Source organism: Apodemus sylvaticus, chromosome 4, assembly GCF_947179515.1.
Source record: "Apodemus sylvaticus chromosome 4, mApoSyl1.1, whole genome shotgun sequence".
Taxonomy (NCBI): domain Eukaryota; kingdom Metazoa; phylum Chordata; class Mammalia; order Rodentia; family Muridae; genus Apodemus; species Apodemus sylvaticus.
The window spans coordinates 81,520,435-81,533,132 of record NC_067475.1 but is presented as its reverse complement, the minus strand read 5'-3'; the positions used below and the strand labels follow the sequence as shown (position 1 = coordinate 81,533,132).

General features: G+C 43.3%; 1 protein-coding gene across 3 annotated transcripts in view; it reads left to right on the top strand.

Moving 5' to 3' along the window:
- Sh3d19 (SH3 domain containing 19) overlaps positions 1-12,698 on the top strand; it is a 154,833-nt gene that overhangs the window by 103,316 nt on the left and 38,819 nt on the right. The window contains exons 3-8 of one of the 3 annotated variants that reach the window (XM_052180242.1): positions 431-471; positions 4,575-4,614; positions 6,146-6,188; positions 7,463-7,601; positions 7,725-7,878; positions 8,582-9,571. In XM_052180242.1, coding sequence (XP_052036202.1) covers positions 4,599-4,614; positions 6,146-6,188; positions 7,463-7,601; positions 7,725-7,878; positions 8,582-9,571 — 1,342 coding nt within the window. In that variant the 5' untranslated portion in view covers positions 431-471; positions 4,575-4,598. The remainder of the gene's footprint in view (positions 1-430; positions 472-4,574; positions 4,615-6,145; positions 6,189-7,462; positions 7,602-7,724; positions 7,879-8,581; positions 9,572-12,698) is intronic. The other 2 variants (XM_052180241.1, XM_052180243.1) reach the window with 2 other exon arrangements.

Below are 12,698 nucleotides of genomic sequence, written 5' to 3'. Positions count from 1 at the left end.
GAAGACACAGCCAGCTGCTGAACAGAACCTGTAGAAACACAAGATTGCTTTGTTGGGTTGAGGTGTTTTAAAGCCTGATCTAAAGAGGAACCTGTTGGCCCTTAGGTTAAATTGATATTCTGATAATGTATTTAGCTGCTGCAAGGTTGTAGGAGAGCTGTGTAAAGCTCCCTTGTGAGCATCGTGTAATAATACTGTCTGATGAGGAGGAGTGTCCAGAGTTTTTCTGGGAGATATAATTTGTAGATTTCTATGAAAGCAATTTTAAGGCATTGTAATATAAAAGGCAGTTTAAGGTTTTTCATTAATTTTTGTTCTGTAAAGAGGCCAGTAACTAATGTCTTATGACCTAGCATTGTGAAAAACTATTCTGCATGGGATTGATGAATGTGTAATAATACATTTTCTCTCTCTCTCTCTCTTTTTCTAGCCAAGGACCTCTGTCATCCATTAGAGCAGTAATCAAGAGATGTAAGTTTGTTTTCTTCTGCTCTGTATTTTCCTGTGTAGTCATTATAAATGATGGTTGAGATTCCCAGCAAGTGACTGTATATGATGAATCTACCAAGGACCCAATAAGTATAGCTTCTCCTGAGAGTTAATAATGTATTTTTGACAGCTAGTTTTTCACTATCATTGCTTGATAAGCCAGTATCACAGAATTATTTTCCCTTGTACAGTCAAACAATTTAAAATAAATCTGGATCTAGGCATGGTGAACATGCCTATAGTCCTAGCACTTGGGAGGTGGAAAGGGGGAATATCCTTAGCTACATAAGGAATTTGAGGCCAGCCTGGGCTATATGAGACCCTATCTTAAAAGACAAAACCAAAAACCTTAATCTGGCAATTTGTATCAACAAGCAGATAGAATTTCGTGTAGTATCTTTTCTAAAGGAAGAGATATCTATCTGCTGAGTTTAAAAAATATTAAACCCTGGTCTAGAGAAATGGCTCCGTGGCTAATATCACTAGCTGTTCTTCCAGAAACCCTGGGTTCAATTCTCAACACCCACATGGCAGTGCACAACCAAATGTAACTCCAGTTTCAGTGGATCCAGTGCCCTCTTCTGGCTTCCAAAGGCACTGCATGCACATGGTACCTAGACACATATGCAAGTAAAACACTTATACACATAAAATAAAAAAAAAATATTAAATCCTGTCTTTTTTGGTTAATTTAGTCTCTTTATGAAATTTTCAAAAGCTATATAAATGCAACCTGGCAGTGGTGGCACACACCTTTAATCTCAGCACTTGGGAGGCAAAGGTAGGCAGTTCTCTGAGTTCAAGGCCAGCCTGGTCTACAGAGTGAGTTCCAGGACTGTCAAAGAAACCCTTCCTCAAAAAACTCAGCAGATAGATTTAAAAAGGAGAAGGAGAGGGAGAGGGAGAAGAGGAAGAGGAAGAAGAAGAAGAGGAGGAGGAGGAGGAAGAAGAGGAGGAAGAGGAGGAGGCAGAAGAAGAAGAAGAAGAAGAAGAAGAAGAAGAAGAAGAAGAAGAAGAAGAAGAAGAAGAAGAAGAAGAGAGAGAGAGAGAGAGAGAGAGAGAGAGAGAGAGAGACTATATATAAATGCCTATATATTTCTATGTGTAGACATAGAAATGCCACAGTAGAATTCTCTCCAAACCTAACATTTATATTTTGTGTCTTTACCTCTTGGCTGATATTTTATAATTTGCTGTTGGTATAGGGTTTTAACCTTTTGTAAATAACGGCTCTAAAAAGGTCCTTTATTTAAATAGAACCTGGATTACCTGTTACAGAAGAAGTAAAGACAGGTTTTTAGACGTTTTACTCAGAATTGGAGTGGAGATTACCACACTAAATATAATATAGCCTATGTTTAGGAATACGGGTTTTAACATTTAATATGAATTTAAAGCATCCACACACGAGGAACATGGCTTTGAGCAATCCAGGGAAAAGTCGGGATGATGGCAAGTCATAAAAGTCTGTTGTCTTAGCAGAGAGGTCAGTGGCTAAGAGTTGTTCTTTGGGAAGGATGGAGTTTAGTTCTCAGCACTCATATTGGGAGGGAAAAGATACAAGAGACAGAATCTTGTGGTGTCACTAAACAGCTCTTCCCTTTAAGGGACAGTAATGGAGATGTGTGGTCGCCTTTGTAAAGCCTTGCCTGCTGAGGAGAGAGGGTGGGGCTGCCACCAGCTGGTGGGCGTCTTCCCTCTCCTTCCTGGGATGTGAGGACTGTTAGGAGTTGCACTTTGTCCCTGGCTCCCTGGGTTCCCCAGGATGGAGTTTGCTTACACTGTGCAAGGTAAAGAGAAGGCAGTTGAGGATAAAGGGGGAAAACAAGGAGTTGTGGGAAATCCGGAGCTGGCTGCCTGTGGAAGGATGCGAGGCCACCGAGGCCCCGCCAAAGGTCGGTGGAGACAGCAGCCACCGTAGAACATTTCAACGTTGAATAGAGCCAAGTTTGGGAGTAAAAATAGATGAAGGAGCGGCTGGTGTTCGAGGCAGGAAAGTCCAGCAGAGAGAACCTGGTCGTGTAGGCTGCCGAGGATGGAGAAGTTTGTGGCTGGAGGGGAAGCAGTGCTCTGGAGAGCAGGCTGGCGGAAGAGGAGGAAGCTGGCTCGCGGCCAGCAGAGGGAGGGAAGGAGGAGGAGATGAAGCGAAGGGGTTTGCTTTCTAATGACTGATTCAGGGGTTTGGTTTCTAATGACTGATTCGCCTTTTAATTCCCATCTCTCACTCACATGGTTAAAAAAAAAAAAAACTGCTCGTGCCTGCAGTTGCTCTGACGTGAAACAAGGATAGATGGATACACTGCCCTCATTCATATAAACATAAACAAGGGATAATTAACACCACCACCCCATCCTCCCTTTCACCTATTGGTTAAGAACATTTGTAGGGCTGGCAAGACCGCCCAGCTGTTAAAAGCCGGGTGCTTTTCTGGAAACCCTGAGCCTGATTCCCAGCATTCGCATGGTAGCTCACAAACATTTGTGACTCCAAGCCCAAGTGATCCAGGGTCTTCTTCGGGCCTCTGTGGGCGCCTGGCATGCACTGAATACACAGACATACATGCAGGCCAAACATCCATGCACATAGTTACTGAAGGGTGTGGGCCGTCACGGTGGGTGCTGGATATCCAGCCAGGTCCTCTGGGAGGGCAGCCATTGCTCCTAACCACTGAGCCATCTCCCTAGCTCCTAATAAATAAAGCAACAAACAAGGTTTTTTTTTTTTAAAGGAAAAAGTTGTAAATTTTTTTATCATAGCAGCCAATTAAGCCGTCCTATTTAGTAGTCCAGAATTAGTCATCTAACCCTGGCAAGAAGTCAGCCTTCGCTCTTTCTTAAAACAACATTACACAGCCAGTTGCCTTTTAAATTCCTTAATAAAGATTCTATCTAGGTCAAGTCTATTGTGGGGTTTTGTGCATTCATTCTTTGGCTCCTAAATATGTTTTAATGCTTTTTACATGTGCTAATTGGATATATCTGACCTTTTTTTCTGTATATGTGTTTACTTTGGTTTTTTTAAAGATGGGGTTTTTGTTACGTGGCTCAGATTAGCCTGGAACTCACTATGTATACCAGGCTGGCCTTGAACTTACAGTGGTTCTCCTGCCTCCCAAGTCCTGAGATTATAGGTGTGCCACGACTCTTGGTCCCTTCATTAACTTTTTAGACAATTTAGAATTCAGATTTCTCCAGCACTGATTCCATACCATAAGCTGGGAGCTGTCTTGCATTAGGGAGGAGCACTGCGGGCAGATTGTGGGCTGACCCTGATTTACGACTGACAGAAACTGAAGCCAGGGAAGTTTGGTTTACAAGGCAGATCTGCCATGTGGATGAGGCGACCAGACTTGAAGGCACAAGTTTGCTGTTCTGGATGCCCCTTGATGTCACATCACAGGCATGTGCTCCGCCCCGTCCAAAAATGTCGCCGTTGAGTTTTGGTTTTTTTATTACTGTGACTTTTACCAGTAGGGTGGTTCTGTAGTAAGGACATTTACAATATAAAATCTTTCTACATATTTGTTTCCTCTAGTTATTTAATAGATTATTTTAAATTATTTAGAATGAAAACTAACAACCAACTCACCCAGTTCTACAAGGAACCAAAGTATTTGGAGCAGGAAGCTGCTCCCAGCCCCGTGGACCGTCACTCCTGTCACACCGGTCACACCTGTGTGACAGGACCGTTACTCCTGTCACACCGGTCACACCTGTGTGACTGTGGGTTGCTCACACCCCTACGTCTCTCCCTATGGTTTGAGGAGGATCAAAGATGGTCTGTCCAGGCTTATGATCCTACCAAAACGTAAAAGGTTCTGTGTTGGTGATGACATTACAGATAGGCATCTCAACTTATTTCTTACCATCTGAAACTGGGGTCATCAACTGTCTTTTCCATTTAAATGTGCAGAATAGGGGGTAAAACTTGGAGGTTTTGCCCACAAAGGGATCTTTAGAACATGCCCCTTGAGAAGTAATCTCTTAGGGAAAAGGCAACACAGTAGGTGGCCTTGTTGCTGAATTCCTTGTAGAGCACAGGCCCTCCCTCTCCTCTTCTGTAACCCCTTCTTTTTCTCCCTTAGCACTCATGACTAGTGTACAGCACAATGCCCCGCGGAAGAGGTATGTTCATGCAGGAAGACTTGGGGAAGTGCTGTATCTGCTGATTCCAGCATTAGTGGGATGCCTGCAAGCGTGGGTGATTCTGATGCGAACCAATCAGACATCCCTGCAGAGCTCTGACCTCTCCTGCTGCAGTAGACAACCTTCCTCTGTAGGCTCAGCTTTGACTCAGTGTCAAAGGTCCTTGGAGCCCGGTGACACTATGAGTGTATTCCAAGTCAAGATCCAGACATGGGCTTGGGTTTCTGATCTTGGGGGTTCCGGTACTGGGGAGCGCAGCCTCGGTTCAGCTGCCCCAGCTCTGAGGCTGTCCCAGTTTTCATTCCTGCCTTTACTGGACTCAGCTCTGGCAGCCTCGCTCAGAGCAAAGTTAGAAGCTATAAATGAGATGCTTGCTTCCAATCTTTCCAAATCAGAAGCACTTACAAAGTGTAGTGGGGAGGTGCTGAAAGCCACCGCCCACGTCTTCTGTCTCTCAGACAGATGCCCTCGTAAACAAGTCTTACAATAGAATACCTGAAGATTCCACCTGCCAAAGGGATCTTTGAAAATAGAGGTAATATTCTGTTACGTTGAAAAGGATCTCCAAAAGTGGCATAATTTCCTATTGAATTGATTGCCTTCTTAATAAAATTCAGAAAAATTTAAGCCACGGAGCTTTTATTTGAGTCAGATGAGTGGACTCATAATGTGGTCCTGGCTGGCACTGGGCTCACAGAGAGTTGCCTGCCTCTGCCTCTGCCTCTGCCTCTGCCTCTGCCTCAGCACTGCGATTAAGGATGTGCATCACCACACCTCGCTGCCATGGAGATTTTTGAGTTTGAGACTTAGAGGAAAGTCTTGATTGTTCCATGCACAAAAAACTGTATTATAAACATGATGGAGAAAGTGTTTTGGACGTATTTATTTAATAAAACTCCTGGAAAGGTCAGAAAAGTTTTTTTAAAAAAATAGGTAAACTTTTCATTACTTCTACACTTTTTACAATAGTAATAAAACTATTGTATTAGGCTAGTCCTGTAGATAAAATTTAAATTTTTTTTTTTTTTTTTGGATTTGTTTTTTTCGAGACAGGGTTTCTCTGTATAGCCCTGGCTGTCCTGGAACTCACTCTGTAGACCAGGCTGGCCTCGAACTCAGAAATCCGCCTGCCTCTGCCTCCCAAGTGCTGGGATTACAGGCATGCGCCACCACTGCCCGGCTTAAATGTTTTTTCTTCCCATTATTACTTTATGTTCTTTGTTCAGTCTTCACACTGATTTTCAGAAATATAGACAATAGTTTAGACACTATTTGAAATCTGTTACCTTCTTCTGCATATAATTATATAATATATATTATGCAAATATATGATTATAATTAATTATGCCTTATTTAAAGATCATTTTGATTTGCTTCTCTTAGCGGTATTAAAATACCTTCTACATGTGTCCTGTATAAGCTAACTTCTTTCTAATTATATACTCTATAGAAATGTAATATTTATTGAATGTACTACATGGTGCTATACAAGTTTATTTTTTTCTCATAGCTTCTCGGACCTCTATTCAAAGTGAGCTTCATCGGGATAGGAGGTATGGTTATATTTATAATAAAGGCTATATTCTGATAGTATAAAGTATCATCAATTGGTAGATTGTTTTACCTTCATAAGCAGTGCTATACTGAATTCTACCTCATCAACACGTCTCTGAGTTCATATATAAGTTTGAGAAATGATGGTTTTGCTCCAGAGAAATGACACAGGCCTTAAAAGATTCTTTTGTATTTGCTGAATTAAGTTTTAAAGTAATTATTAAACAACTATTGTAAAACTTTATTATAATGATGTAGAGAGATAATTTTTCCTTATAAGTACTTAAGAGATGTTGCTCAGATATATGGATTGAGGGCAGGGTGTGTAATAATAGTAAAGAATACAAATAAATAAATAAATAAACAGGCAGGCTTATTCTTGCTTGTTAGATAAGAAGCCTAAATTCAGAGAAGCTGACTAACTTTCCCAGGGTCACATGGGTGGAGTTTGCTAGAAAAGCAAGTTGAAAATTAAACATAAAAATGTAGACTCAAGCTAGATGTAGTGACGCACTTCCTTAATCCCAGCAGTCGGTAGGCAGAGGCAGGTGGATCTCTGTGAGTTTGAGGCCAGCCTTATCTACACAGTGAGTTCCAGGACAGTTAGAGCCACATAGTGAGACCCTGTCTCAAAACAAACAAAAATGCAGGTTTTTCTGAGTCACTATGATACAAGTAAGAAAGGAAGGTTTTTCTGAGTCACTATGCTACAAGTCTTCCAGATGAATCAAGTCATATACAAAATACAAAACTGACTAGGGTGTATATACACACGCCAAATGCTCAAAGTGAATGTGCACATCTAAAACATTTAAAGGTAGCGTCAGGTTGGGGCAGAGGTGGAGTGAGGACCATGTTATTCGTCACGGTAACTTCCTGTCTGCACACACTTTCTCATCCCAGAAAACCAAACAAGTCCACTGGCCAGTATGTTTTTCTACTTTACAGCACATATTTGTGCCATCTGCTAGCCAACAGCAGAGCCACGGAATAAAGCTGAGAGGCCCTAATTAGCCCTGACCTGTCAACCACAGCAGAGCTAAGCGCACGGGGCCTGATTCTCCAGTGATCGAGGTTCTTGGAGGGCGCGGCCATCCGCTTGCTCCCTTGAAGCCTTCCTGGCTGTTCTGTGCAGCCACCAGGACCACAAAGGCCATTCTGAGAGCTCTAATAGATCTTGATGCTTTTTTAGAAGGTGGTGGCTCCCGCGAGTGTCTAAACACTGATACACGTGCTAGCTTGTGTCCCACCTTACTGAGGCCCCATCTTCCAGGCGCCCAGAGATCACCATCGTGGCGGCAGAGCCGCTGAGGCCGGCCTCGTGGTTTCCAGGAGCTCCACCGCCGGCACTGGGATTTCCCTCCACCCCTGTAGCAGGCCCTTGGAGACCCAATGACTTGGTTCCCGCTGAGGTACGTAAACACCACGCTATCTCTTTGCATCTTCTTTTTTCAGATTACATTCTAAGATTGTCACAGTGAGGCGGTAAGCACCTTTCCCACAGACGCAGGCAATTCTCACTCTTTGCTTTCCAGCTCCCGCCCTCCTATGAACAAGTGATAAAAGAAATCAACCAAGTGCAGGTTAACGCTACAAATAACAATAATGCTGCCGCCACTCCAAGGAGCACGATCACATCTGCAACCCAGACCGACTTTCCAGAGGAAATAGACAGCGAACCACCTCCAAGTAATGCAAGTCATCTGTCTTCCCTAATTCTGACCCAGTTCTAGGGCGGGCATCAGCCCCGCCTCCTGCCTTTAAAATAATTTGCAAGTCGTGCATAATTTATTGAACCTTACTTCCAGGGCTTTGTGATCACTGTGTGCTTTCTTAATTTGGGTATGCAGTGATTGCTATAATAGATCTTTCTTGAGGGCCATAACCCAGTCTCTCATCCATCTCACAAAAAACACCCTCTGACTCACAGTGTGCATTAGCCTGGGTCCCCTTTTGTTTCCATTGAGAAGGATTCTTCTCAATAATAATAGATACAGAAAATAAACATTCCTCAATAAATAAAGGTATTTAGTAAATTCATCTTGATAAGATGCCAGGGTGACTGTTCTCTGGGCTTCTTTAGAGTATTTTGAAATCAGGCGATGGAGATGAGAGTGACTTGGAAAGTAAGCATTAACGTTATTGAGTTTTGACAATAGCTTTGTGTGCTGTCTAGTGAGAGACAGGAATTTAATGGTATTTAAAATATACAATGACTATATAAAAACAAATGCAAATTGTACAGTCTTGTAAGCTGACTTCCTAGTTCCTAGTGGAAACCAAATCTCTTGGTAGCCTATCTGTGTATTTTTAAATCTAGATAGCTCCTGTTAAGTTTTTGCTTTTCAAATGATACCACCGTAACTTTGCCCTGTTCCTTTGCTCCTCTCAGCACTGCAGGCGCCTCTCGAGCCTCTCCAGCCTTCACCAGCAGCCTCAGCGGGTAATCTCCCCCCGGGTGTGGCACCTTTAATAGTCTTCGACATTTGTGAAGAGCAAATTTGTCCTGAAAACCCCAGTGCTACAAGATGTCCAGTGCCAAGACCAAGATCAAAAAGCAACCTCAGGCCAGTAGCTAGGGATGCTAACAGTAAAGAGAAAAACATCCAGAAAAGCCCAGTGATCCCCAGAGAAGACTGGCCACCCCAGTGTCTGCTGGACAGCACCTGCAGCTTAGATAGTCAGGCAGCAATGAACGTTATGAACACGGAACAAAGCCAAAATGCGATTGTTTCCAGGATCAAAGCATTTGAGGGTCAGACAAACACAGAAATCCCAGGACTGCCCAAGAAACCCGAGATTATTCCCCGCTCGATTCCCCCGAAGCCTGCTGTTTCCTCGGCGAAACCCTTGGTGGCACCCAAGCCAGCTGCTAACAGAGCTTCTGGAGAATGGGACTCGTGGGCTGAAAACAGGCTCAAAGTGATTTCCAGAGAAGGGCTCACCCCATACTCATCGCCACAAGAAGCCGGAATCACCCCAGTAACCAAACCTGAATTGCCAAAGAAACCAACTCCTGGCCTTACACGAAGCGTGAACCATGAGACTTCTGGAGGAAGACCCATGGCCGAGAGCCCTGATGCGGGGAAGAAAATCCCAACTCCTGCTCCCCGACCTTTGCTGCCGAAGAAATCAGCCTCCCCAGATGCCCCACCATACCCTTCTGTTCCACCAAAGCTGGTTTCTGTTCCTCCCCGATTCTCAGTAGCATCACAAGCCAAAGCGTTCAGGTCGCTTGGAGATGGGCTGCCATCCACCCCCCCAGTTCCAGCTCCGCAGAGCAAAGCCCTGGGGGACATCGACCTCATCAGCTTTGACGATGACGTATTGCCCGCCTCGGGGAGCCCAGCTGAAGAACCCATTGGTTCTGAGACGGTTCTAGGTGAGTCAAAATTTGAAGTGGAAGGAACCTGAGCTTATAATGGTGTCTTGAGTTTCACTCACTATTTTGGTATTCAGATAGATAGATAGATAGATAGATAGATAGATAGATAGATAGATAGATAGATAGATAGATAGATAGGTACACATGTTTCAAGATGGTATAAACAGAAATAAGAGACATGGGATGCATGCTCATAGAGACAGGAAAGGAAGAACATGGAGTGGATGGTGGAGACCAGGGAAAGAGATACTAGCACACATCAGTTTTATTTATTATAGCAGCCAGGCATAAGCAGACCGACTGGGGACTAGCTTTTTGCTGGCTTCCTGAATTAGCAGTTTGAAGTTGAGGCCTCACATTGAAAGGATCTGGGAACACAGCGTTAGGAGGGTGAGATGCAGGCATCACCAATGGAGGACCGTCTGCTGACCCCACAGGGCCCTCTCTGAGAGCAGGAGAAGGGCCCACCCAAGGACGGATCCTGGAAGAGTGATGCTGGGAGCCAGGTCACGCAGGCAGCAAGACTCTCCCACAGTCCTCACAGAATTATCTTGGCAATGCAAATCTCTGTAACTGAAACTCAAAAACTGTAAGGGTGCTGCCAAGATCAAGATAATTAAATTTCCCAAAGGCGGAGACAATGTTTTCTTCACACTGTTCAGATAGCAGAGCTTATCTGTCGGTGACATAAAGTTTATCTTTCATCTGTCAAACCAAGCTGATCCCGTGCCTCAATGGAAAAATTCCTATTACTATTGTTTACTTATTTGGATGGAATTTGTGGGCATATAAACTTGATAGTATTTTCCAGATTTTAGCTGTTATCTTATAAATATTAGGCGTGCCTTAGAATTGCGTGAAATACACAGAATTTCAAAGCCAAAGTATGGCCAAGTAGGATAGCTCAGCACTCGAGGCTGAGTTAGGAAAATCCCAAGTTTAAGGACAACCTGGGCTACATTTAAGACTTGTCTCAGACAAACAAAAAATCTGAAAACCATGTGTCTTGTACATAGTAGAAATATTTAAGTGTTTATTATGCACACATTATAACTGGCTATAGCATATAAAGCAAAAAGATTATCTCTTATCCATAAGAGGTAGAAGGAGAACAGTAGGCTGTATTGAGCTTCTGCGAATGGTCTGTACACTGTGATGGATGCTATTTTTATTTCAACTGAAACTAATTTAGTTTAAAACAACCCTCAGTGTGGCATCTATGGCCTCACATTGCAGATGAAGTAAACAGACTGAGAGACTCTCTGTAGCTCATGCCATGAAACTGTTTTCCCGGCCAAGGCTGGAGCGCTTGTGTGTGTGTATGTGTGTGTGAGTGTTTGTGTGAGTATGAGTGTGTGTGAGTATGTATGTTTATGTGTATGTGTAAGCTTGTATGTGTGTGTGTGTGTGAATGGTTGTGTGTGTGAGAGTGTGAGTGTGAATGTTTGTGGATGTGGATGTGTGTGAGTGTTTGTGTGAGTATGAGTGTGTGTGAGTGTGTTTGTATTTGAGTGTACGTGCCTGTGTGAGTTTGGGTGTGTGTGTCTGTGTGTGTATCCACCTTGATTTGGTATCCTTGGGGGTCAAGCCCAAGACTTCATTCATCATGCTACCAACTGATCTGCATTCGCAACTCCAAATACAATCTTTTATTCTAAGTCCTGTTTGTCCTTCACATTATGTTTGCTACCCAACATTTTCAGGACTCCCTAAACAAACAAACAAAAAAAAACCAACCAACCAAACAAACAAACAAAACTTCTAGACTATTTTAATGTGTTGCTAACAACATCTTTTTTTTTCTAAAACTTTGGATGTTACAAGTGCCAGAGAAGGGCAAGATGGGAAAACAATATAAAACAAATAGAGGTTGCCTTTTTAGAACCCACTGGGTACTGTGGAGATGGAAACTTAGTTTAAAATGCTGAGAATTTCTTCTGTATTATAAAGCAGATCATGACAGACATCTTCAGACTCAGCCCCACACTCGGCCTTTTCTGCATCTTGGTTTCTACCTCTTCCTCACCCAGCATTTAATCACCAGGGCCTCTTTTGGCCCTGATGTATCATTTGTAAGCCTGACTTTAGCCATTGTTGACTGTGAAGTCATAGGGAGCCCGTTGCTTATCTATTTCTAAACCTGCTCCCCCCTATTTTTTGCACCTCACTTGGTGACAACCTCACACAAACAGCCCTCCCTAGAGAGACAGAGAGACTATCCCTGCATCTTCTCCCTGTATCGCAGAGGATCTATTTGTATTAAGAGTAGAGTGATCTCTCACACAATTGCTGTGTGACTCTTAGCACTTCCTTCATCCGGGCAGTGCCTCTCTTTCCTCATATAAAATACCATCGTAATCCCCCTGGCGGGGGATAGTACCGGGGCTGCTGTGATCTCATAGGAGAGAACTGCCACCATTGCAGTCTGGGAGGAAGCGATTACTTCACATCTATTAGTCACTGTTGCCTGCTTTACCTGCTGCTGACCCATCCTCAGAACTGTCACTCCTCCCATACCTACACACTGCCTCACTTTCAGCCTTTGTCCTGGATCACTGCTGCTTCCTTCTAAGCTCTTTCAAGCCGTTCATCATCTCCTGAGCCACAGCCGCCCTAGGGAGTTTCCCAGAGTGCACACCGGCCTTGAGGCTCCAGATGCTCATTACCCTCCAGAGACCTTCAGGATCGCCTCAGCCCTCAGTACTGATGGATTTCTTGTTTGTTTTTTGACTGAGGATTCTGTGAGAGTTTCCTGGTGTTTCAGTGGCATTGTCATTATAAGTAAATAAATGGTCTCTGTGAACCCTTGCCTAATTGGTCCAGACGTATGCCAGAGCTAGGGAGAGGAGCGCAGAAGAAAACTCAGAAATCTATCTTTGGACCTCTTTGTCTTCTCTCAAAAATAATGAGAAACTAATAAAGCGTTCATAAGATGGAGTTGCCATATTAATCTCAGGAAATAGAGATCAGAAAATACTGACACTGTGGAAACATTGTAAAGATTAGAAGAATTATTAAAGGAAACCTCATAAAACAGACAATTTAATATTGGATTCATTTCATAGGTAGAATGCCTTCCAGGTTAATGTAATAAAGCCAAGAAGTGTTAGCAATTCCACTTCTA